The 24,714-nt window shown below is 43.7% G+C and overlaps 2 protein-coding genes across 2 annotated transcripts; both read right to left on the bottom strand.

Moving 5' to 3' along the window:
* Window positions 1-11,380: 11,380 nt before the first annotated feature.
* On the bottom strand, window positions 11,381-16,195 carry prpf38b (pre-mRNA processing factor 38B). Its single transcript, XM_076745167.1, has 6 exons — window positions 15,780-16,195; window positions 15,211-15,279; window positions 14,852-15,003; window positions 14,479-14,539; window positions 12,965-13,203; window positions 11,381-12,799 (listed from the first exon to the last, which is right to left on the bottom strand). The coding sequence occupies exons 1-6, from the start codon at window positions 15,987-15,989 to the stop codon at window positions 12,133-12,135; spliced, it is 1,398 nt and encodes a 465-aa protein (XP_076601282.1). The 5' UTR covers window positions 15,990-16,195; the 3' UTR covers window positions 11,381-12,132.
* Window positions 16,196-16,802: 607 nt separating this feature from the next.
* On the bottom strand, window positions 16,803-24,295 carry LOC143329358 (EEIG family member 2-like). Its single transcript, XM_076745207.1, has 11 exons — window positions 24,029-24,295; window positions 22,222-22,342; window positions 21,914-21,943; window positions 21,436-21,552; window positions 20,876-20,922; window positions 19,773-19,876; window positions 19,512-19,607; window positions 19,186-19,393; window positions 18,815-18,951; window positions 18,134-18,197; window positions 16,803-17,865 (listed from the first exon to the last, which is right to left on the bottom strand). Exons 1-11 carry the CDS (start codon window positions 24,172-24,174, stop codon window positions 17,823-17,825), a joined length of 1,113 nt encoding a protein of 370 aa, XP_076601322.1. The 5' UTR covers window positions 24,175-24,295; the 3' UTR covers window positions 16,803-17,822.
* Between the last annotated feature and the right edge of the window lie 419 nt (window positions 24,296-24,714).

Raw genomic sequence — 24,714 nt, 5'->3', positions numbered from 1 at the left:
TAAACCTGAGAACACCTCCATTGACCAGAACTGCAGCAGCAATGTCATGACAGTGAAGTGGAACCAGAGCAGCACAACACAGAACTACACCATTAAAGCCACATCTGCTTCAGGTGTTAACTCCACCTGTGACTCCACTGGAAGCAGCTGCTCCTTCCTGGACCTGAGCTGTGGTCAGCTCTACACTTTCACTGTGATGGGACACACGAATGTGTGCATGAGCGAGATGAGCGACCCCATAGAGAAGCTCACTGGTACACTTAATAAGTTTACTATAACAACTGTTTTTCAAAGGAATACTTCAACATTTTTGGAAATACACTTACACTTACTTTTCTTGCCTTGAGTTAGCCAAGAAGGTTGCTACCATTCTTATGCCTGTGAGCAAAATATGAAGCTCCTGTTAGCTTAGCTTAGCATGATGGCTGGAAACAGGGACACAGTTAGCTACCAGGAGAGATTTTAGGAAGTTACTACAGCCAAGTCATATCATTTTTACTCTTCAGTGTTTGAATTGATTAAACAAACAAGATATAATGTGGTAATTTGTGAGCATTAGAGGAGACAGGCTTGCTGTTTCCACCTGTTTCCAGTCTTTGTGCTAAGATAAGCTAAGCTAACCATATCTTGGCTGTAGCTTCATATTTAGCCTGCAGGCATGAGAGTCATGTCACTCTTCTCATCTAACTCTTGAAGGAAGCAAAAAAGTGTATTTCCCTTTATTGTATTTGTATGGTAGTGTACCTAATTTCTACTGGTCTCTTCATCTCAACTCTATCTCTCTCCTTTTCCAGCCCCATGTCCTCCCACCAATGTGTCAGCTAAACTGAACTGCACTACTCATAAAGCTCTGGTCAGCTGGAATAACACAGCCTCAGCCACAGCCTACAGCGTCCAGGCAGCCTCCAACAATGGACACAACTCCTCCTGCAGTGAGATGGGTACATCCTGCAACCTCAACAACCTGGTCTGTGGACAGGAATACTCTGTCATTGTGGAGGCAATGCATACTGGCTGTCCTGGCCCTGCTAGTGCTCCTGTCATGTTCACTACAGGTGAGGATAACTCAACACTGGCAGTATTGATGCTTTTTAACACACACACAAAGGGAATTACCCACACAGAGACAGTAATCATGCACTCTTCCAAAATCTGTAAATGTACAGAATTAATAAAGAAAATGATGCCAGTGCACCAGATCTTAGTCATAATCTTAGTCAATTCACCTGAACAAAACTAAAACCACAGTATGTTTTTCTCCCTCCAGAGCCCTGTGCCCCCATGAATCTCTCTGTCCACTACAATGTGAGCACTGCCCAGGTGATGTGGGGGGTAGCAAGTGGTGCCAGCTCGTACTCTGTCCAGGCTGTGACTGACCAGGCCTCGACAGTCAGCTGTAACACCTACAACACCAGCTGCTTCCTGAATGGCCTGCAGTGTAGTCACATCTACAACGTGACTGTGACGGCACACAACCAGGCCTGTGACAGCGTGATTTCTGAAACCCATCGCCTCATGACAGGTTAGGGATTGGGAAAAGATGTGTGTGAAAATATTTACGGGTATGGCACTGTATTAGTATGGCTTTTTTCATTTTTAAATGTGTGTCTGTTTGTTTTTATTACCTCATTCAGAGCCCTGCCCACCCACCAACGTTCAAGCCAGCATGGCGTGTGAACAACTTACAGCGACTGTGTCCTGGCAGCAGAGCGACCTCGCTGTGGGTTATGTCGCCTTCTTTGACAACCAGAATGGACATGTCACTTCCTGTATTGGCACAGATGCAGATACCCAATGTGTTGTCTCAGGACTGATGTGTGGCACAGTGTACAGCGTCTGGGTCAAGGCCTTGGGAGAGCAATACAACAGCTCTGACAGCACAGTGGCCACTCTTACATTAGGTAATGTCAATACTTGATATATATATATATATATATAGATTTACAGGTGTTATACATCAGCAAAGTTGAGAGGGAGGGGAACCTAAACAGGTTTTACAGCAATCTATCTAATAATTGTAGAGACACTTCACTCAAAATTAGAAATATCAGCCTCAGTGTGGCACTAGAGGAAAAGTGAGGCTAATTAAAGTCTTAATGGTTCATCCCCCGGAGACTCTGTACAAAATTTTATGGCAGTCAATCCAGAAGCTGCTGAGAAATTGAATTGATGGATCAGCTGATAGACAGACCAACACTGCCACCCCTTCAGCCTCACTGCTAGCATGGCCTTGAAGATATGTGTAGCTGTTAGGAGTGCTGGCTGCTCTAATTCAGAGACTGTGGCAAGTAAAGTGCTCATTCTTGACCTTTAGTGTTTGGGAACAATATATGTTGAAGAGAATGAAGCTCAAAGGTCTGAATGAGTCGTAATCCTCTTAACCCCACAGGACCTTGCCATACTGACAGCATTGAAGCACTGATGGACTGTGAGGCTGACTCTGCTACCATATCCTGGCAGCCCAGTGTTGGAGCCGTAACTTATGTGACTGAGCTGACAGCTTTATCAGGCCACACCGCCAACTGCACCACCAACCACACAAACTGTGAGCTGATCTCCCTGCAGTGTGGAGAGGAATACAACGTCACTGTGAAGGCTCTGGGAGATACTTGCAACACCACAGCCCAAATGGCAGGATACCTCACCACAGGTACAGCTTGTTCACCCGCTTGTCTTTTTGTAGCATGTCAGCCATTGTGTTTGTGGCAGACCAACCAAGACTAGAGCAGTATCATTGTTCACATTTAATGTAACGACTATCTCCCTCCAGAGCCCTGTGCCCCCATGAATCTCTCTGTCCACTACAATGTGAGCAAAGCCCAGGTGATGTGGGGGGCAGCAAGAGGTGCCAGATCTTACTCTGTCCAGGCTGTGACTGACCAGGGCTTGACAGTCAGCTGTAACACCACCAACAGCAGCTGCCTCCTGAATGGCCTCCAGTGTTCTCAGATCTACAACGTGACCGTGTTGGCACACAACCAGGCCTGTAACAACACTGTGACTTCTGAACCCTACTGTCTCAAGACAGGTTGGTCATCCGATCGGGAAGAAACGTGGAAAATGTTTCACGCTGCACAGATATCGCTCTGTATATACACAGCATTCTTTCCCTAATGCTTAAATATGTGTGTCATCCCCTCATTCAGAGCCCTGCCCACCCACCAATGTTCAAGCCAGTATGGCATGTGAACAACTTACAGCGACTGTTTCCTGGCAGCAGAGCGACCTCGCTGTGGGTTATGTCGCCTACTTTGATGACCAGAATGGACATGAGGCTTCCTGTGTTGGCACAGAGGCAGATACCTTCTGTGCTGTCTCGGGACTGATGTGTGGCACAGTGTACAGCGTCTGGGTCAAGGCACTGGGGCAGCAATACAACAGCTCTGACAGCACAGTGGTGTCTCTTACATCAGGTAAAGACATGCTCGGTATAAATGTCATTTAAATGTCCATTTCTTTGTGTTCACTTATAAACATGCTCATTCTCTTTCCTTAGCTCCATGTCTGCCCAGAGAGGTAGAGGTAGAGGTTGACTGCAGCTCTGATGGTGCTGCCGTTGTGTCCTGGAACGCTACCTATGGCACAGCAAACCTTTCCCTGACAGCCATTGTCAGTGGAGGTCTTCAGACCCTGTGTGTAACTCAGCAGAACAGCTGTAATGTGACAGGTTTAAGTTGTGGGGAAACCTACAACCTCAGCCTCACCGCCAGCAACGAGCAGTGCAGCCTCACAGCGCCGATGCATGCTAACCTCACCACACGTGAGCATTTACACTAAATCCTCATAAGTGGCAGCTGTTTGTCTGGTTTGTATTTGATCAAGATTTAACCCTCGTCCTTCAACACCTCTTCTTAGGTCCTTGTCCTCCTCAGTCTGTCGCTGTCAACCTGCAGTGTGGCTCCCGCACTGCTGTCCTGTCCTGGGAGGGGAGGTCTGATGTTGAACTGTACAAAGCAAATGCCATCAAGGCATCAGGAGGCGGGGTGCAGAAGTGTAACTCTACAGGCTCTACCTGCCAGTTTCCTGGGCTGGACTGTGGAGAGATGTACAACTTTACTGTAACAGCATACAGCATACAAGGCTGCTCCAGCCAGGCCAGTAGCATCGTGTCCATCCAAACAGGTACTGCAGAGGCTCAACAGGTTCATTGGCCTTATTCAATGGTGAAAAGTGTCTAAGTAATCAGGATCTGAGTACCACTACTTTTTTTCTTCTGCTCCTCTCAGAGCCTTGCCAGCCCGTGATCGTGTCTGCTCAGGCACCCTGTCACAGTACAGAGGTCCAAATCTCCTGGAACCAAGCAAGTGGTGTTGTGAACTACTTAGTGACAGCTACAGGGAGCCTCGGGTATGTGGAGATCCACAATACAACCCAGACCCTTCTGTCAGCTGCTTTACTATGCGGACAGGACTACAACGTCACTGTACAAGGACAGGGCAGCGAGTGTGACAGCATCCCCAGCAGCCCTGCCTTCTTCAAAACTAGTATGATCTTACACCACAACACACATTTGCCTGAGTTTTCACTCCATCTTAATATTTGACCGTATTTTCACCTCCACCCTCTCTAACCAGCTCCATGCATCCCCCACGATGTCACAACCTACGTACAGTGTGAGTTTAACGTGGGCTCCGTCAGCTGGGGGCCCAGTGATGGTGCTGAAACATATGTTGCCACGGCAACTGGGCTCGATGGCCACGCCCACCCATGTCTCACCAACACCACCTCCTGCACCTGGAACGACTTGCACTGTGGAGAGGAGTACACTGTCGTAGTGAGAGCGAAGGGTGACAACTGCACCAGCCTGCCCAGCAACAGCACTGTCATCCACATGGGTATGTTATTTACAGTTTGCTGAGACGGCAACACTTTACTTTCCTGGTCTCTCATTTTTGAGTCACTTCTATGAAGTTTCCTGGAAAAATATGTAATTTGGAACCAATTATAGCAGAAATACAGACTGTGTATTAGTACACTTCCAATTTATTGATTAATTGGTACTGCAATGCTGATTGAAGATCTCTGTTATAACATATCCATCATCTTGTTTCCAGACCCCTGCGAGCCCCAGAATTTGTCTGCCACTGTGAGTTGCGATATGAAAGTCGTTTCTCTGAGTTGGGATGCCAGTAATGGGACAAAGTTGTACTTGGTATCAGCCGAGGCAGGAAACACATCAGCTGGGCTCACCACTAATGTCACCACAGCCCACTTCTCTGACTTCACCTGCGGACAAACCTACAAACTCACAGTGACGCCTCACAGCCAGCACTGTCCTGGCACCTCCAGTGCACCAGCCTCTGTACAGACATGTAGGTCACATATTTCTGATGTGTCCTCACATCAAGGAGTCAGATGTAGTATAGTTTTAAAGGGAAACAGATGAAGAAATTACTCAAATATAAAAGTAGAAATGAGCTCAAACAGATCTAAAATGAACTTTTTTTTTAACTGTTTTTTCTCTCAGGGCCTTGTCCACCTGAGGGAGTCTCTAGCATGCAGGACTGTCTCTCTGGCATCGTCATGGTAACCTGGCAGGCCAGTAATGGGTCAGACTTCTACACGGCCACCATGCAGACTGACACTGGCATCTCAAACATGTGCATGTCCGACTCGAATAAATGCAGTGTCCCTGGCCTGACCTGTGGGCACAACTTCTCTGTGTCCGTCACAGCCTCCAACCAGCAGTGCAACATCACCTCCAGTCAAACCAGCAGTCTGCAGTCAGGTGAGGTTTAAAAGGCTGCAAACATGCAATCTGATCATATGTGATAAAGCATACTGACACAATAATATGCTATACGGTACTGTACTGTTCTGTAACTTGTAGTAATCCAGTGCTAATTAATATTACTGTACGTAAAAGGGGGCGTCTCAGTGATGCCTTTATTATGATTTTATTATGACTTTTCCGTCAAATGTTTTTTTATTCAAGCATGGTGACATACATATGAGCATGCACATATCTTGCTTTCCTGACCCTTCCATCAGTCCACTACTTTTCTGCTGCTGTGCTTGATCTTCTTAAATCTGGACTAACTCTCCACGCTCTCTCCCTGCAGTGCCATGTGTTCCCACTAATGTCTCAGTGGCGATGGACTGTGCCAACAACACCGCTCTTGTGTCGTGGTCTGCCAGTCGGGGTGCTGTACAGTACTCAGTGACAGCCAGCAGCAGTCGTGGCAACGTCAGCTGCCAGACCTCTAACCTTACCTGCAGCCTTGACGACCTCACGTGTGGTAACCGCTACACTGTTCAGGTAGTGGCCATGGATGACAACTGCTCTAGTATCTCCAGCCAGGATCTGATGTTTAACTCAGGTGAGACAGGAAACAGTTAAACAATTTAAAAATGCTCACAGGATAAGGGAGTAATCAAAGTGTGTGTTCATTCACAGCCCCCTGCCCGCCTCAGAACGTGAGTGCCAACATCAGCTGTTCGTCAAACGACATGACCATTTCTTGGGATGCCGTCAGAGAAGCGGACCACTTCTTGGTTGCAGTAATCGCGGACAATGGAGGAAACGGGGAGTCGTGCAACACCACAAACACTGCATGCTCCATCAGCAATGTGACCTGTGGAAACACATTTGGGGTTCAAGTCAGCTCCGTCAGAGGCACCTGCCGCAGCCAGCACAGCCAGACCCACAGCATCCTGTCAGGTGTGGAAACTTTAAAACCCATCCATCCTCACATAAATCCATCCATCCGGTCACTGATTTAACTTTCATGTTTACTTTCTAGCGCCCTGCCAGCCCCAGGGAATCAGAGGCAAACTCGACTGTGTGACCAATTCTGCCTGGATATCATGGGACGCCACTCCAGGGGCCGACAGCTACTCTGTGTCAGCTGTAGGTGGAGAGGACTATACAGCCAACTGCACCACTTCCTCCAACACTACCTGTGAGGTGGAGGACCTGGCATGTGGTGTACTTTATAACTTCAGCGTTATCGCTAAAAACAGCAAGTGTGACAGTCCGCCTAGTGCCACCATCGACTTGCAGACAGGTAACAGATTTCTGACAGAAATATGCTGATGACACCTCGTTTTACGCCCATTCAAAATAATGTCCGACCCTCCGTGAAACACATACTCATACATGCAGCAGTGTCCTTTAATGAGATCCATCTCTTCCCCCAGCCCCCTGCTCCCTCGCTGGCATCACAGCCGTCCCTCAGTGCCACAATTCCTCCATCCTTGTCATGTGGCATCTGATGGAGGGCAGCGAGGGAGACACGGTGTACACTGCCACAGCAGAGGCCCGGGACCATACCATCCTATCGTGCAATGACACCGGCACTAGCTGCTACCTCCATGGAGCACGGTGTGACCTCCATTACACCATCATTGTATCTGCCTCATCGGACCAGTGCAGCAGTATGAGGAGTCCACCGTACAGAATAAGCATGGGTATGTCGATTTTTTGTTTGTTTTCTCTCATGCATTTAACATCTAATACTAGTAAAGAAGGCCAATATGTGTGGATGGGTGGTTCCCATTACTTTTTGGCCTGCAGTAGTGCCACATTTTGGTACCTGTGCTAATTTGCTCTCTTGCCTAGGCTTAGATGGGAGGATCAGTACCACATTCATATCTGTCCAGTAAATGTAACAGGAGGAAACACTCGGCGTGGCTCCGATGTAGCTTAAAGTTCGACTATCATCCTCTCTTCACAGAGCCATGTCCACCCACAAACGTGGTGGTTAACGCCTCCTGTGAGGACAACAGTGCACTGGTGTCCTGGAGCCCCTCTCCTGTTGCTGAAACCTACCATGTTGTCGCTACGGGTGCAGACGGACACGTGCATACCTGCAACACCACCTCCAGTAACTGCAGTGTACCGGACCTCCACTGTGACGAGCAGTATGCAGTCTTTGTGACGGCCAGCCATGAGAACTGCTCCAGCAAGGCCAGTCAAAATGTTACAGTCACCACAGGTATATTTATCCTCGTCTACAAAAGACATGGAGGCGATCAGTGTGTGTGCATAGATGGAGCCAACGTGACTGAATAGTATTTGTTTCAGCAGTTTGATCATTTTGCCTCTGCCCAGGTCCATGCCAGCCTGAAGGTCTCTCAGTTACGTACCACTGTCAGAATCAATCTGTGCTGCTGTCCTGGACGCCCAGTGATAACGCTGTACACTACTACGGCTGTGCCCAGGCTGGAAATGGAAACATGCTCTACTGTCAAAGCACAAATCCCACCTGCACTATCCAGGGCCTTGACTGCGGAACAGCTTACAATTTCTCCGTCCAGGCCTCAGACGCGACATGCAACAGCTCCTTCAGTGACCCAGTGCAGAGCGGAGCAGGTTACTTCTCTAAGACTCAGTAGCTTTGTAGTGTTCCCACTTGGAATGGAAATAGAATAACACATTAAATCCTCCTCTCTCTCTCTCTCTCTCTCTCCACCTTAGCTCCCTGTCCTCCAGATGCTGTTGAGGTGCAGCTGCTGCCAATGCAGATGGAGGTCCAGGTGATGAGCTTCAGCTGGACACAGATCACCTGTAACAACACCGAGTACATGCTGAAGTTAACAGGAAGTCTGCTGGGAGACAGCCAGGCTCAGTTCGAGCTCTCATCCTACTGGACAAGCGTGACTTACTTTGAGATTCCTCTCCCCTGCGGTTCAGCCTACGTTGCTACAGTGGAGAGCAGGAACGCTGCTGGTACCAGCGACCCGTCTACAGCTCTCAATGGGACAACAGGTAGACTGCACCTCACACTCGAATCACTGTTCAAGCACATTTTTGACAAAATTAACCTTTTCATTCAATCACAGGTTTGATTAATAAGACTAATACAGGCTGCTTCAACACTGCTGCTCCAGAGCAGTTTAGTTAGAGTCATAATTTGGGTGGTAAGCAAGCGTATGTTTGGTGTGGAAAGACTTAGCTGTCAAATAAGTATAGTGGAGTATAATATGCAATACTTTCCAATGAAATATGGTAGAGCAGAAGTATGAAGTAGCAGAAAATGGAAATACTGTAACAAAGTATCTCAAATGTGTGTTTAAGTACAGCACTTGAGCACATTGTTCCAGCTCCAGGGCCCAAGTGTTCTTCATGCTGTTTCACTCACATCATGGCTTACTGGCACACTTCAATGGGACATAGGCGTCATTCATTTAATTAGTTACACCTGTGCTGCTCCTACCATGAAAAATCAAAATATCTGCTATGTGTGTATGGTAAAATAAAACTTTCTGTCAATAAAGGCTATTTGTGCTCCTATCGCCTCTTTAAAGGTCTTGGAAACATTTTTTCTTTACAGTATTTCTGCCACATTTAGAGTAGGTTTGGTTTTTTCACATGAGAGCTTTGTGTGTTTGTTTTTTGTTTCTGCTCATTTCACTGGTCTGGAGGGTTCATGGCGTTTGAAACCAGGTTTTTAGGTGTTTCAACAAACTCCACTTTCTCTTCTCCCAGCTCCTTGTCCACCAGCAGGAGTGGTGTACAGTGGGAACAGCTCCTTTGCCACCATTTCATGGAACGCGTCTGTGTTTGCCACCACATACACGGTGTACGACGACAGTGTTACACCAAAAGCCCAGCTGTGCAGCACCGCAGGGCTGTCCTGCTCTCTGTCCAACGTCGCTTCCACTGACCTGGTGATCACTGCCAGCAACGATGCTGGAGAAAGCGAAACAGAAAATGTCACAAAAGGTAGGAACAGTGTGTGTGTGTGTGTGTGTGTGTGTGTGTAAGTATGCATGTAGAAGATGCTGTGGGAAGAAAATTTGACTGGAAACAAACTCACTGATGTAAGCTTTTCCTCTTTAGTGGTAACACAAGGACGCAGGAGGAGAGATCTTGGTGAACAAGTGCCAGAAAATGGTGAGTCTGTATTTGTGTTTGAGTTTGTTTTTCTCATGATAACAGACTACAGTTTATCTCTATTAAACAAAAGGTCAGTTTCTTGAGATACAGAGAAATGTAACAGAAGAAAATGACTTAACTCTGAGAGTGGACTGTGAGTTTGTGAGTTTCAAAGCAACCACATGAACTTTTTATGAACTTTTGTCATTTGTTGAAAGAATGTTTTCCACAGTGGTTTCATACGAGGGTATTTATATTATGGCTAATTATTGTGAGGCTTACATACAGCAGTCACCTTAAGCAGATGTGTTACTGTACAGTAGGCTGCAACCGAAAGATTTCTTTTGGCATAGGAGAACTGGAAAAGACTACCCACACCAGTGGGTGTTTGAATGGTATAATAAATGATCTTTTTCTTTGGTATTTATACAAATAAATAAGATTAAAGTACAGTCTGATCAATTCTGTGTATTCCTCAATTTTCAGCTTAAATCAGTTGCAACATTTGTCAAGACACCATCAGTGTGCTGGCATAGCTCTCCTGATCTCTAATAAACTCATATGAAACATCGGAGATCATGAGTTGATTATTTCGTTACCTTGAGATAGCAGAAATCGTTTTATGGTGAGAACAGGTTAATTTATCAACATTAAAAAAAATATATATATATATTTATCAAATTTAAATTACGTGCAGCCGTTTTTGGCTTTCATACCTTCATTCATTAGACAAGCAAATCTTAGGCCAGCCAGAAACCAAGTCACAACTTTGACTTGTTCTTCCACCAGCAGGCGGCCTCTCGGCTCCCATACTGGATGTCAGACATGCGATGGCAGCGGTTGTCGTCGCTGAATGGTCTGAAGTGGACGCTGCTTCCCATTACAGTCTGATCATCAGGAAGCAAGGCAGCTCCGCTGAGCCTCAGGAGCTGACGGTGTACGGCGAGAGCATCATCGTCACCGACCTGAGCCCCAACGCGACCTACTGTGTCTCTGTGTCGGCCATGAGTCCGACCAGCAGCGGACCAGAGTCAGAGCCTGTGTGTGTGCAGACAGGACAGTAGGAAATAATACACAACTGTAGATCTGGAAGAAGATGGGATTAGCGTGGGTTGCTCTGACATTTACATGGCTGCTGATTTATCATGAGCTGCACCATTCTCTGTTTGGTGAGCGGAGACACGGGAGCAGATGTCAGCCTTTACCCAGAGGACATTTCAGTGCTTCATGGAGGCGCATCTTTTGTCCACTGTTGATTGAGGTTATGGATTATATTTCTGGGGCTTTGTTCCTCCTGCTTTTAACATTTTATTCGCTTTTGTAAATTATATATTAGTCATTGTAAAGGTAATATATCAGGAAATGTTTCACATGTCCAGAGTATTTCACTTTTTGCCATTTCTGAATGTATATTTAATATGGAATTTTTTTCAGACTATGTTCTAATAAAACAATCCAAAATATTGTTTGCGTGTTTGGGACATCCTTCCATATCTACAGCAATCTGAGCTTTTATGACCTCTGCGTGCAGCTTTCTTTCAAACCGAGAACACTAGGAGCTGTTTGTCAAAGTGTTTTATTAGAAAACGAAATGCAACAGAGCAGTAATCCAAACACAGCACAAGCAGGGCTCCGTGTGTGTGATTAAAAATTACCCTGTACAGACTGTCCTTTCTGGGTTCAAAACATTCTCAGGCTGTCTACACGCGATCGTGGACAGAACTGCTTTGTGCCACCTTGAGCCATCGTTGATCCACATCGCTGCTGCACTGAAATTTGAACCTTTCACTAGAGACCCTTCAACGCTCGTTCAATCACAATACAGCTGACCAAGAAGCTTAAAATGAAGAAATCTCGGACATACATGGTATAATGTTAGTCAAATTTTAAAAAAAAGTGTTTGAGCTTTTGCACAGCCTGGAAATAACAGTTATTCTATAAATTACATAAATTATGTGAAGATTGTTTTGAGCTGAGCGACCCATGCAACTCAGACCACTCATCGTGTGTAGACAGCCTCCGATACATTATGTACAAACCCACACCTGGGGCAAAAGAACGAACCATAGAAAATTAAAATGCCATTTTCACCACTTTTGAAATTTCAAGTGAAGACTAACAATGGTCTATGGGGAGTGAAAAAAGGCAGAAAAACATAAAACATAAAGCAACATTACATTGGCCAAAGACAAGAACTCCAGATGTCCCATGTGCTGACATTCCTTCTCTTTAGCGTAACTGACAGACCAGACAGCTGGCAGAAAAAGGAAGAAAAACGGGAGGAGGAGAAGTAATACAGCCAGAGGCGGCATTTACTCAGTGCTATGGCTCCTTCTGCGTTCACTATGTTTACTATGGTCATTACTGGACTCTCTCTGATGATGGCTCCTCTCTTTGCTACGACTACGTTTGTGGGAACGCTGCTCTCCGTCTCTCTCCCGGTCTCTTTCTCTGCTGTGGCTTCGCTCTCTTCTCCTGCTCTTCTCCTCTCCTCCACTTTTGTGCCTCCTCTCCCTGCTTCGACTCCGGCTCGACCTCTTGGACTTTCTCTCTTCTCTGTGCCTCTCCCTGTCGTCTTTATGCCTCCTGTCATCAGTCTCTCCTCTGCTCTTTTTATCCCTGGACCTCTCCCTCTCGGAGCCTCTATCTTTATGGTGCTCCCTGTCCTTCCTCCTGCTCTTGTCATCCCCACCGTCTCTTTCTTTGTCTCTACGTTCGCTCTTTCGGTCCCGGCTGCCGCTGCGACTTCTTCTACGCTCGCGGTTCCTGTCTGTGCTGCGGGACCGTCGTCTCTCCCTGTCCCCTCGCTCCCCTCGGTCCCTATCCCTGTCCCTGCCCTCCCTCTCCTTCCTCTGGCGGTCACGCTCCCTCTCCAGCTCTCGGTCAAAGCTGGGGCCGTGGCGCTCTTTCTCGCGGTGGTGGCTTCTGCTCCTTGACCGCTTGGGTGACCTCCGGGGACTTGGTGTCCGTCTGGGCGTCCTGGCGAAAAAGCTACCATTAGCTTCAACCAATTACACTTAAATTCACCATAGTTACAATCCAATAGTAACTGTTTCCAAATGGGCCAGCTGTTCCACTACAACAAAACCAGCCAAAAAAAAAAAAAAATCAACACATAACAGTTTGATTCATTTCCTGTGTTACCTGGAACGGCGTCGTTCCCCTTGCCTCCCTGCCTCTGCACACGCGGCAGCGTCCTCCTCCTGCGTCTCCTTCTGAGCGACCTTCCGAGGCCTGGCTTTCATCTGCTGGTCAATAACCTTCTGCACAGGCACTGGGATACGGGGGAACAGCGTGGAGAACCACTCCAGCTTGGTCAGGAACGAGCGCAGCATTTCTCCCACGGTCATCACGCAGCCACCTCCTGCCTTCACGTCGAGCTCCTAGAATCAAACGGCGGGAAGGAGCCGTAGAAAAACTCAGTTAGCACACACAGGCAGGACATCGGTACAATCTGATCGCTTTTTCAATCTTGCCTCAAATCAAAAAGCAATTTGTGATGACCAAGTACTGAACCTTCACCTCTGTTCATCTAGCTTAATCTCTCATATCTCTCAATCAAATGTGTCTGGCTTTACTTTGATCATTCTAAATAGAGGAAACAAAACTTTAAATGTCACAAAAGTTTGCCTCGTCTAAGCTGTCTGGCACTTCATGGAATCTGCATTTACAATGTGAGCTTTAATAATCAGGCAAATGTGGCTATAATTTGACAAACTACTCCCCTCTCCTTCACGTCGTCTGTTTAAAACAGCATCGTTAAAAACTGATTGCATCTACTGTTGACTGTGATGAAAGGAGGGAGAGCAGCATCTGAAAACACTGAGTCACATTCTCATTGAGCCAAAGGCACAAGGAGAGAGAAGCTTTGGCTTCCTTCTTCGGGCACAATGAACTCTTAAGGGGTTGCAGGAGCATAGAAATCGCCCACAGTGTAAGCACAGATTGGAGCAGGTAGCTAAGTGCACACCAGTTGAAGAGTTGTTAACTTTATATGGTAGAGAACAGCCGCTTTGCACTCACACACGCAAACCAACAGTGCTGAGATACAATATCCAATTCACCTGCTGCACAATGGGCATCTAAAGAAAAAAACAGGGGAATTAACCAGTTGGGTAGGATTTCATATGATCAATTCAAATATATAATACAACAGAACATCAGAAGGAGGCCTGGTTGCACAGCTTGGGATCAAATTACATTTTAACTCAATATGAAGAAAACAGATTTATGCAATAGTTGGCATGTGTTACATCATTTGTGTGTGTTTGAATGTGTATCCCCATGAACGCTCCAATTGCTAATTATCCCAAATTTAGTTTTGTGCAACAAGTCCTGATGCAAAGCTAGTCAAAAACAAAGGGCATGCCTTAATATTACATTGAATGAAAGATTTACTCAGCATCATATATGGTACTTACCCTGATTAAAAAAAAAACCAAAAACAAAAATCAGCAGCAGAGCAGTGAACAAGTAACCTGGCTAATCAGGCTCAGAGGACAAAACTGGGGACAATTAAGCCAAATGAAGGCAAAGGTGAAAAATCAGCTATGAACATCACAAGAAGGGGGGGAAACTGACAGCTTTTAAAATCAGTTGTGCGACTGAGTATTTCATGGAGAGGAAGAAACATCAAATCATTACCCGAGGTGACATACCTCCTCATCATCCAGGAAGCCATCGTACCATTCTATCAAATCTGCTGGGGGCTGAGTGTATCTGAGGCAGAACAGAGCAGAGAGGACGTCATTGTCTTCATACACTGATTTTCCACACGTGAGGATAATATGAGACATGGTTCAAATTAAACTTTTCAGCATCAGAGGTGCAATAAAAAAACATTATTATTAATTCCCCCTCATACATCTTAGAAAAATTTAAGTAGCGTACTCATAATTACAGTATCTATTGTCCTCACCAAAATGTGCAAAATATGTAGTAATACACAGAATTTTTGCAAGTCTAAAACTTCTACTATACACAGACAAACTATGGAAGTCAAATTTGGCAATCTCGCTCAAAGAATCATACCTTATGTACATGAAGCCAAGTGCTCTGATGTATGGAGAGTCTGTGTGAGTGATCAGACCCATCAGCTGTTTGCGAGTCAGCTTGAGAGTAAACAGTTTGTATAGAAGACAGAAAGCAGTAGACACAATGCCACCTGTCCCAACTCCACGCACCTAGAAAGGATGGAGACATGTTTTAACACACATCAACGCGCATCACAGTTAACCTGTTTGTAATGAGTGACCCTTTGACAGCGATACACAAAGACTGAAGTACAACGAATCAGAAATTTGCCACTTTTGTTCTCATATAAAGTGATTTAAACAGAATGGGAAATACGGGGGGGAGGGGAATATAAAAAGCACGTACTTCTCACTTACCCCTCCGCACATTCCAGTCTGACCTGCGGTCTTTCTGCTTCCTTTTTCCCAAGGTTCAACGTGAGTCACCTGGAGCCACACAGAGAGCAAACTTAGTTTACACACACACACAAGAACACACGAACACACACCTGTTCTCTCCATCTCCCTGATAACTTATTTTAGAGGCCTTGATAAAGACATGCTGAAACTATCATGGCTGTTTCCCATCCACATTAACAACTTAACTAGCTAAATTAGTAGCCATAACAATCCTGATCTGGCCCACTCATTTAAAGTTCTGGCTGAATATTAGACCTTCTGCAACATTACAGAAACAGTACTCCAACAGACAAACCGTGAGTCAACCAGACGTAACGTTAAACCAGTCTGCTTATAACTACGGCCAACTAACGCCACCTCACTTGATTTAGCTTTGTGGTTAGGTACGTGGTTTACTTAGCTGCAAGTTAACGATCCCACTTTCCCTTGTTACTTGACGACTGCAGTACATTGCTATCACAGTCACGCTAGGCTAACTGGACAGTGATTATCTAACTAGCATGCGGTTTAGCATTTGCTAATGTTACCTTAAAGTAGATTTCGTCAACAACTTCATGGTAAGTCTTTAGTTCGTAAAGCTGCACTTTGAAATACGGCGAAGACAGCACATTCGTAAGAATCATTGGGTTGAGGTTCATAGTCTTTTCGTTGCCCCACAGGGGCAATACATTTCCATGTTTTCCAGGCGCAGGCTTGCTAACGGCCTGTGTTGGTAGCTGGTTTCCGACGTTAGCCATGTTAGCCGAATCCCACGCCGCTAAGCTTACTTTACAGTTAGCGTATTTCCGATTACAGATCCATCAATATTAGATAGTGAAACGTCGATCGTTAACAATTTCGTCCGTTTGGTTGTTGCTGATTTGTGGTTAAATTTAAGATATCAACTTCCCGCCGTCGTTTTAGCTAAAGTGCTGTTGCGAGGTGGAACCGGAACTGTAACGTTAGTGGTGCAGTGTGAACCGCTGCTGTAAACGTACGTACGTCAACATGGTGAATGTTTCGTAATGAAAATAAAAGCATGTACTCACACGTCAACCACGTTATTTTATGATTTCGCTAACAAATAAATCTAAGGCTTCTAAACAGATAATGTATGCTGTTATACACTTCTATTATGCTGAACTTAAATTTAAACTCTTAAAATTCTAAATGTAACGTTTTCATATAAATGTACTCAGTAGGTGTTTACTTTGAAATGTTTGTTTTGCCTAAACCGGAAATGCCATTGTCGAACTTGTTAATATTCAATATTACTTCGGTTACTTTCATGTTCAAATGTTAGTTTGAAATTCAAAATCACCGCTTCACAATATTCATTTATCACTTCAATAATCAATTTCCTCTTTTAACTTATATTTTCTTTTAAACCTTTAATCACGACCTGATAATACAGCGTTGTAAAATTTATGAATTGTTTATTCGCGCTTGTCTCTTGATTTTTCTATTTTCAGCTTTTTATTTTAATTTTGGGTAAATTTCTTTTTAACCAGTGTGTATTTCCTCCACACTTTTGCAAAAAGATATGTGAAATGTAGCAGTAAAAGTGGTTTGATGTTACACAGAGGACACTTTTTAATATTTTACTTTTTAGTTGGCCTTCGGCCATCTTAAAAACAACATACAGATATCTTAAAAAAAAAAAAAAAAAAAAAAAAAAAAAAACACACCACAGGCTTTTACACAGTTCACTTTGAAAACATTCATAGTTTACACAATACAGATCTGACTTCTTGAGTGGCAGCAAATATACATTCTGGCACATTTACAAAATTGGTGGTAAAGATAAATTCATTCCTTTTGACAGACAGCAGTCACACACACACACACACACACACACAAACACACAAAAACACACACACACACACACACACACACACACACACACAAAAGAGAGATATCATACAAAAGGCACCAATCACAAAAACGTCATGGTACTTTAAATGCAGTCGTCCTCTTTCACAACCAGGTGAACAGAGGTGTTTATTTGTAATGGGCTACAACCACTGACATAGTATGGCACTGTAACCACTGTAAATTCCACAATGAGTCAGTCTTCTATTACTTTAAATAAATGGGACTTCAAGGAATGGACCCAGTCCCCTCACTTAAGTCCTCCACATGTGGTACAAGTAAAATGGTGAAACAAAATCAACCTTAACAAAGTTAAAACATGTTAAATATGTTACCATACTATTTTAAATAACATGGATTCCCCTTAATAGCTCAAATGTTACCAAGATGACTGAACAATATGTGCACATAACAGTAGTAACTTGTAGTCTTACAGATTTAATAGAGCATAAGAAGACCAACAGAAATGTCAGTTCACCAGTTATTAAGGCCACCAAATTGTTCCTAAAATGTGGCCGTCAATTCTACTTCGTGACCACTAGGGGGGTCTCCTGATCAGCAGACACTGTAGGTCAGATGCAGAGGGATTGCGTGGGAGAAATTAAATCTCCTTGAATGAGGCGGGGGCAACTTCTGATGGCACCTCCACTGGTCAGTCTTGTGTCCCCCGCATCAGTGTAATACAGCACCCTTTATGACAGGCACATGCTCTCCAAAGCTTAGCGCTTGATCACCACCTGCTCAAAGGCTCCAGCTGCGACCCTGAAAGAGAACGCCACAGTGTGTTACATGACAGGAAATGAGGGTAGTTATCAGATCTGCCTGTGGTGCATTGTTTTACACGAGGAACTAAGGCTGTATTGTGAAATTGAAAGTGTACACGGTAGAAACAAAGTGATAACCAGTCATGTGATTAATAGAAAGAGTCTGCATTAGAATTCCCATGCAGCATATTTGCAATTAATTTATATTTGTAGTAAATGCCTGGTGCATGGCACCAAACAATCCACGGTTACATAATCACACCCACCTCGTGTGTTGGCTTCCCAAGGCTGTACTCCCACCAGGACCAACAAACAAGCTGAGCCCCTCCTCTGCAGCAAGACACACACACACACACACACACACACACACACACACACACACACACAAACATTAGAAAAAAGCACACTGCCCGTCATTGAGGGTTTGAAAGTGGCTCACACTTAGTTAATAGAAAATCTAAAAATAAATAACAGTTGCTAACGAGGCAGCTGAACAAAGGCAGCATCCAGGGAAGTAGCTGATAGTGTTGAAAGATGCACTTCCATATTAAAAATGTGTGCAACATCATTCTCAATGAGTAACACAATAAATGACTGTCCTCTACACTAAGTCTTTGGTTAAGTACAAGAGTTTGTACGTGCCTGCCACAATGTCTGCTCAGCTATCAGTAAAGTTAAACTTCCCTTGTGCAATTCATAATATGCAACCAAAACTCTGTAAACATTACTTAAATAATCATTCATATTTGGGCTAGTAAGTATGACCCAAATGACGTCTAATTTATGATTAGTCATAAATAAATATCATATTATAAATCTGTAACCATCATTCCACATTTGAAGGAAGTAATTAAAAATGTTGCATTGCAACACCTCAAAGTAGATGGTAGGCCACTTTCCAAGTAATCTTTCGCAAGACCACTAAGTTACAGATTAGGTGTACACACCCTCTGCGCTGGAATCCAAGACGCCGTGACTGAAATCCTGGCTCTGCAGGATTTTCTCTATTATGTCATCAGCATCCACCCTGGTGGCATCAACTCTCTTCAACTGATTCTCCACTGAGTTCTGCTTTACTGGATGTCTAAAGGAGAAACAAAAACAGTGTGGCGGCATAAGACAATATATTTTGTGATACACATATATAAAACTTAATTGCAATGTTTTGTCATTTTGTGGTCATTATAAAGTAGTACAGATCAAAGCCAGCCAATAAACAGAGAATAACAGGACTAAAATGTTATTAATTTGTATTGTATATACATGATAGCAATTGTGTGTAAGTGTCAATTTCAGACCCTGGGTAAAAGTGGATTACCTTGGAATTTTAGCAGGGGTAGAGGGGCGTTCAGGCACATGCTGACAGGTTGCAGAAAAGGGCGGAGTGGTCCTGCTCTCTCTCTCCCCTTTTTCGCCCTGCTGATCACTGGGTTCCAGGATGCTGCCGATGCCTGTTGAGGCAGACCCTCCCGACGCGCTCCGCCGATGGCTGAGATCCGTTAAGCTGGAGTAGTTCGAGCTGTAACCTTCAGGAACAGGAGAGAAAAACAAACACTGAGATTGTGCTCGTGATTTGTGTGACTGGGGTGGTCATAATGTTGCTTTGTTTGAAGGGAACAAACATTTGTCTCTGTGTTTGATTACCTGAGATTTTTGATTGCTGACTTGCATAGCTGGGTGTTCTAGAGTGACCATACGCTACCAGCTCCTCTGGGACTGATACTGACTTTCCTGGAGTCTCTAAATTAAAGCAAAACACACATAAGGGGAAGCAAAACATTTAGTAAATGTGTACACACAGGTAGAACTTGTATTTTCGGGGGAAGTGTTTATGCTTTAGGTTAAAACCCTTGAGGATTCATAGTTTAAGTTTAAGGCATGTAGGAAAGCCTGTACAGTACATACCAGTGAGTGAATGGGATATGTGCATGTCCCCTCCCTTTCTGTCCTCAAGAAGACACTCTGCTTCAGCCTGTGGGATCCCCAGAGTCATGGCTGTAGATGGGGGCCTAAAGGGAACACAAGACAGAGTATTGTTACTGAGAAGCAGGGTGGTGTTATATGGTGTGTGGATGGAAAAAGAGCTCCTTCAACTGCTTTATTGACACCAACTACGATCGAATTACACATTAGTTACAAGTGGCAAAGTATTAAGTCTGTTAAGACAGAATGACATTATATTACTGCACTTCTGGTTTAGCAGACATTAACACAGGAAACCCCACTTCTCTGTGACCGAGATGCAATCTTAAACACAGGAATGAGGGCGGGGAGGCAGACAAAGACTGACAGACAGTGAAAAAAAGAAAAAAAATATGAACGTCATCTCTCGTTGTAAATCTTCCTCACTCAATGAGTAACACTGCGTGGGTAGAATGACTAGGCCATCGTTGGGTTTACACTTCAGACATCTCCAGTGGGTGTGTCATTATACCAGCAGAGACTTTGGGACATGAAAGAACACAGGGGGAGACTTAGTGTTGGTTGAAGAAAGCTGTTTGCACATGTTGCAGGCTGTGCCAGGAGTGTGATGTTACATCACCTCCTTCGTGACCAACAGCTCCACATTCAGCTCTCGACAAAAGAGAAAATACAACCTCTGGGCTGAGCTGATTGCATATCAGTTGTTGCTCATTGAGGTTGGGCAGAATAATGTCTGTGTGAAATGTTATCAGCTCTCAGATGTGACTGCGATAAGATTTCAGCTACAAAGTAATACTTCAGAACTTTAAACTCAGTTGGCGTCTTAAGTATCAGACAAAAGAATGCTATTTCAGATTGGTGACAAACAGGATGTGATGTAAAACCCTTTCCTCTGTGGTTAGATGCAGACTTTGCACTGTGGGGCGCAGACTGTCTTTGCAACCACAACTACAACAATTTGTAGTTCAATAAAGGTAAACACAACAGACATGTCAAGTTACATGTTCCAAACTGGATTCATTTTCAGACTTGAAGGATGAGTAATAAAAATGGAACAGATGAATAAGGCCAAAATGAGCTCTTACGTTTTAAAACAGGGGTCTCCAGACATAAGCTGTGTGGTGATGACAACCTGTAACAGGAAGGAGAAGAATAGAAATGTAATTTTTAGGCTGACTATCAACTGCACATTTGAGTCATAAAAAGGCTGTCATTTTCATTGCATTGCTGTTAACTAAGCTTCAGAGTAACACCGTGTGAAGTGTAATGTCACTGTAGATGTGTGCCCCACGAAGAAACAGTGTATTTAAATTACATTCCCATGGCTCAGGCAGTTTATAGATCACAGGCTCAGACATGTGCTGCATCAACTGTCAGGACGTTCAACTTTTCCATCCATGCCATGAATCCAACTTTTTCAAATAGAGGAGTGTCTACTACTGTGTGATGACCTCAAGAACTGGCGACTTGCTTTGGAACACTAAGATTAGCTTTGGCTCATCTATGCTTTGCTAAAATACTTTATAATTGACAGACATATAAGAATAAATTATTGGACCGCAACACAAAGCCAGTGTGGCAGAGACTCCTAAGGGCCTTTTGAACAGTATCTCAAGGAGGATTTTGTGTTAAAACACCGCCACACCTTCAGAATGGAGTTGTCCTGTCTGGTGTTCTTGGTGTCGTATCCCTCTAGGAGACACCTTCTTGTAGTGCTGCCAGATCCAGCAAACTCAGACAGGTTCAAGTCAGCAAAGCCCAGCTGCACAGATATAAAAGAGATCAACCAGTTGGAGACAGTCAGATTGGATAACATGGAAACATAAATGGGATGTTCAATCCTTGAGAAATCAGCTAATTTAGTTCTTTAACTAATCTGTAAAGTTATTAGTTAACATAATGTCGGTTTTGATTAACAGACTTTTCAATCAGTAACTGGAGCTGGAAACTAGAAAGAAGAACATTCTTAGTTAATGGACTCAGATCACTGAAAAGTCCTGTGAGGGCTCTTTGACTGTTAGCATGTACACTTAATGATAAGACTGTTCTAATGGATCTCTGGCACTTAAGCTGCTATGTTTAAAACAAATATTAGTCTACTGACTTAAGAATAGAAGTATTACCTTTGCAAAAGTTTTTCCACCCTTCAGTTCCTTGAATGACAAAAACACAAACATGAGTGAGGTTACTTGCCTGTTCCATGACTATCTCTGTTGCTATTGTCATGAAAACATTTGCGTCTCCTTGCAGTATGGCCATTGCCTGCACAAAGCATTCGTGGTTACAAATTAACCGTGCTTCTTATTGTATGCACGTAAATGTTTTCTTAGCACCCTTCAAGTCTAAGTAAACAGTTTGGATGGTAAACTGTTACCATGCATTTTTGTAGTGTCAACAAAACAGAGCCTGGTGTGAGAAAAATGTCCCGTACCTTGCGCACAGACACCCGGCACAGACAGGGGTCCAGCACACCTGTTCCAGCATTGGCACTCATCTTACACATGAAAGAAAATCTCTTCTTCCAGTACACACAGTTGGCTTGGACTGATTCCCTGTGAGAGAAGCACATGTAGAAACACTATTTTATATAGAAGAAAATCCCAAAGGCACACTGAATACTGGAGGTGCAGATGTTGATCACAAATCTGCCAGATCTATGCATGGACATGTCCCAGACCATCAGGAATGATGAAAGATGAGGTTGTTCATGTTTCTAATTTTAAACAGAATATGTGGAGAATCTAACAAATGATGCTCACATCAATTTAGTCTGTGAAATGCGCTTAGGGCCATCCTGTGGGCTTTGAGCTGTATCCTACAAAGTCTTATTCCACACTCATCCTTTGCAAACATTTGCTAATTTTGAACACTTCAGTCCAATCTCTGACATTGGACTGAAATATTGTTATTGTGTATGGATGGTGACCTAAACTCTATGATGGGGTGCTCACTGTACCCAACGTGGATCTTTTCGAAGAAGAAGGCAAATTTAATGATTTTTGATTTGGGGCAATATTTATAAATTTGACTTCACAGGCTTCATGTAGAATAGACAATGCTGGTCAGCAGCAATAAGGGGGGTGTAGCTATAGAGTACAATTTTTTCCCACAGGTATAGAATTAGAAAAGTTATTTTATTATGGTTTGATAACTTTTAGGAATTATTTTAAAAGGTAGCAGTAATAGATATAGAAATAATAAAAAAAGTAGACTGATCATACGGAACATGCATCCTAAAAAAGGTTGTCTACATGCTTGTCTTGGAAAGAGACTGAAGATGTGGTTGGAGCAGGAGAAAACTAAGAAAACAGTGTTTACATCGTAGTTTTTGGGAACAGTTACCATGGCAAGGCACGTGCCATGCTGTGTCCGTCTTTCCACAGTGACTCATTTCAATGCTACAGTCACAGGCCCGAGGGGACTAACCTTGTATATACTCCAATGGAAGGGATGGAAGGAAATTCTGTTTTTAGTTGCCATTGTCATAAATATAAACAATGAATATACCATGAATGTGCAAATGTAAGAGGAAGAAAGTTGGCCTGAGAACATGGGGTCACCATAAGGAGTCTCTGCTGTGTTGTACAATCTCCAAATAATAAAATATAACAATAAATAATAATAGATAACTAAAAATTATGATGATTGATACATATCTTATCTAACATTATTATAAATATTTAACTCTAGCCGTTGACTGAAATACTTTGGCCGAAATCGACGTTGACATGCAATACTTGTCGCTTAGCAACCGCTTGGATCAACCGTGTAAACAACGAAAACTCTTATGTCCGTCTTTTAAAAAATAATCCTGTTATATTTCGCTGAATTTAAAAGCGTCCATGGCCCTTAAGAACACGTTAAATCACAGCCTCCTCCTTCGGCCTGTCCTCTTACACACAGCAGTAAGTCTTCAACTCTTCGCTACTTTAAGTTAATATACAGTAACCTGGTTAGCTTTAGCTCGTCGCTAGTGTAACGTTAGTTAGTTTAGCTAGTTGATAGTTAGCTACTGTGGTCCAGCTAACCACACTTTAATGAAAAGAAATGCCGGTGCCGAGAAAGAAGCAAAGCCGAGACAACAAACGCTTATCGGGTGTCCAACTTAAATTTAATAGGAGCTTAACAATGGTCAAAAAAAAGTTTCGCTTCTTATAATTATCATTTATTTTTGTTATTTTAGCTAGGTTAGTTCGACCAACCAGTACACGGTTACTATAAATAGCAAAACTTCTTACCGAGACGACTCTTCGGCAAAACCTCCATCCAGGAGTCTAACTTTGCAGAATAAGACTCCATTCACGAAGGGAACCGATGACAGCTCCTCCAGGTCGAAGTCTACTTTAAATTTAAATCTCTTTTTCTTCATGAGAATGAACGACATGGTGTGTAGGACACCGGGGCAGTGCAGGTCCTGGCTGAAGCGGTGGAGCTGACAGACAGCTGGACACTTTCCCTGCTCGGTGCTGTCGCTGCTGCTCCCTCAGCTGTTGCTGCGTCTGTCTGCAGACTCGATCCAAAGTTCAAATCTTCTTCCCACCCACTGAAAAATATCATTCATGACGTGAGGGAAATTCCGTCGTTTGATTGGTCACTGCAGCGGACCTAAAAAAGAGAAAAATCGTAGTCACGATTGCGATGGTTAGACACTTCTCCTTTTACTGGCTGAAATTCATTGAAAACTCCCAATGTAAGGAGAAATACTTACCAACACCAGTTACAGTGAGTTAATGCACTGAAGTGACATTGTTATCATAACCACAGATGACTGTAAAAGGGAAGTGAGGGAGACAAAGGGGGGAGAATATCATTCAGATGTCATGTGACAAAAGGAAGAAATGTAAAACAACTATATGACAACACTGAACAGTCTGTTACAATAGTTTACAATTACTTTTAATTATTACTAATGATTATATTAGAC

The sequence above is a fragment of the Chaetodon auriga genome, chromosome 12, assembly GCF_051107435.1.
Source record: "Chaetodon auriga isolate fChaAug3 chromosome 12, fChaAug3.hap1, whole genome shotgun sequence".
Taxonomy (NCBI): domain Eukaryota; kingdom Metazoa; phylum Chordata; class Actinopteri; order Chaetodontiformes; family Chaetodontidae; genus Chaetodon; species Chaetodon auriga.
The sequence above is the reverse complement of the archived record's forward strand: the minus strand, read 5'-3'. Positions and strand labels throughout refer to the sequence as shown.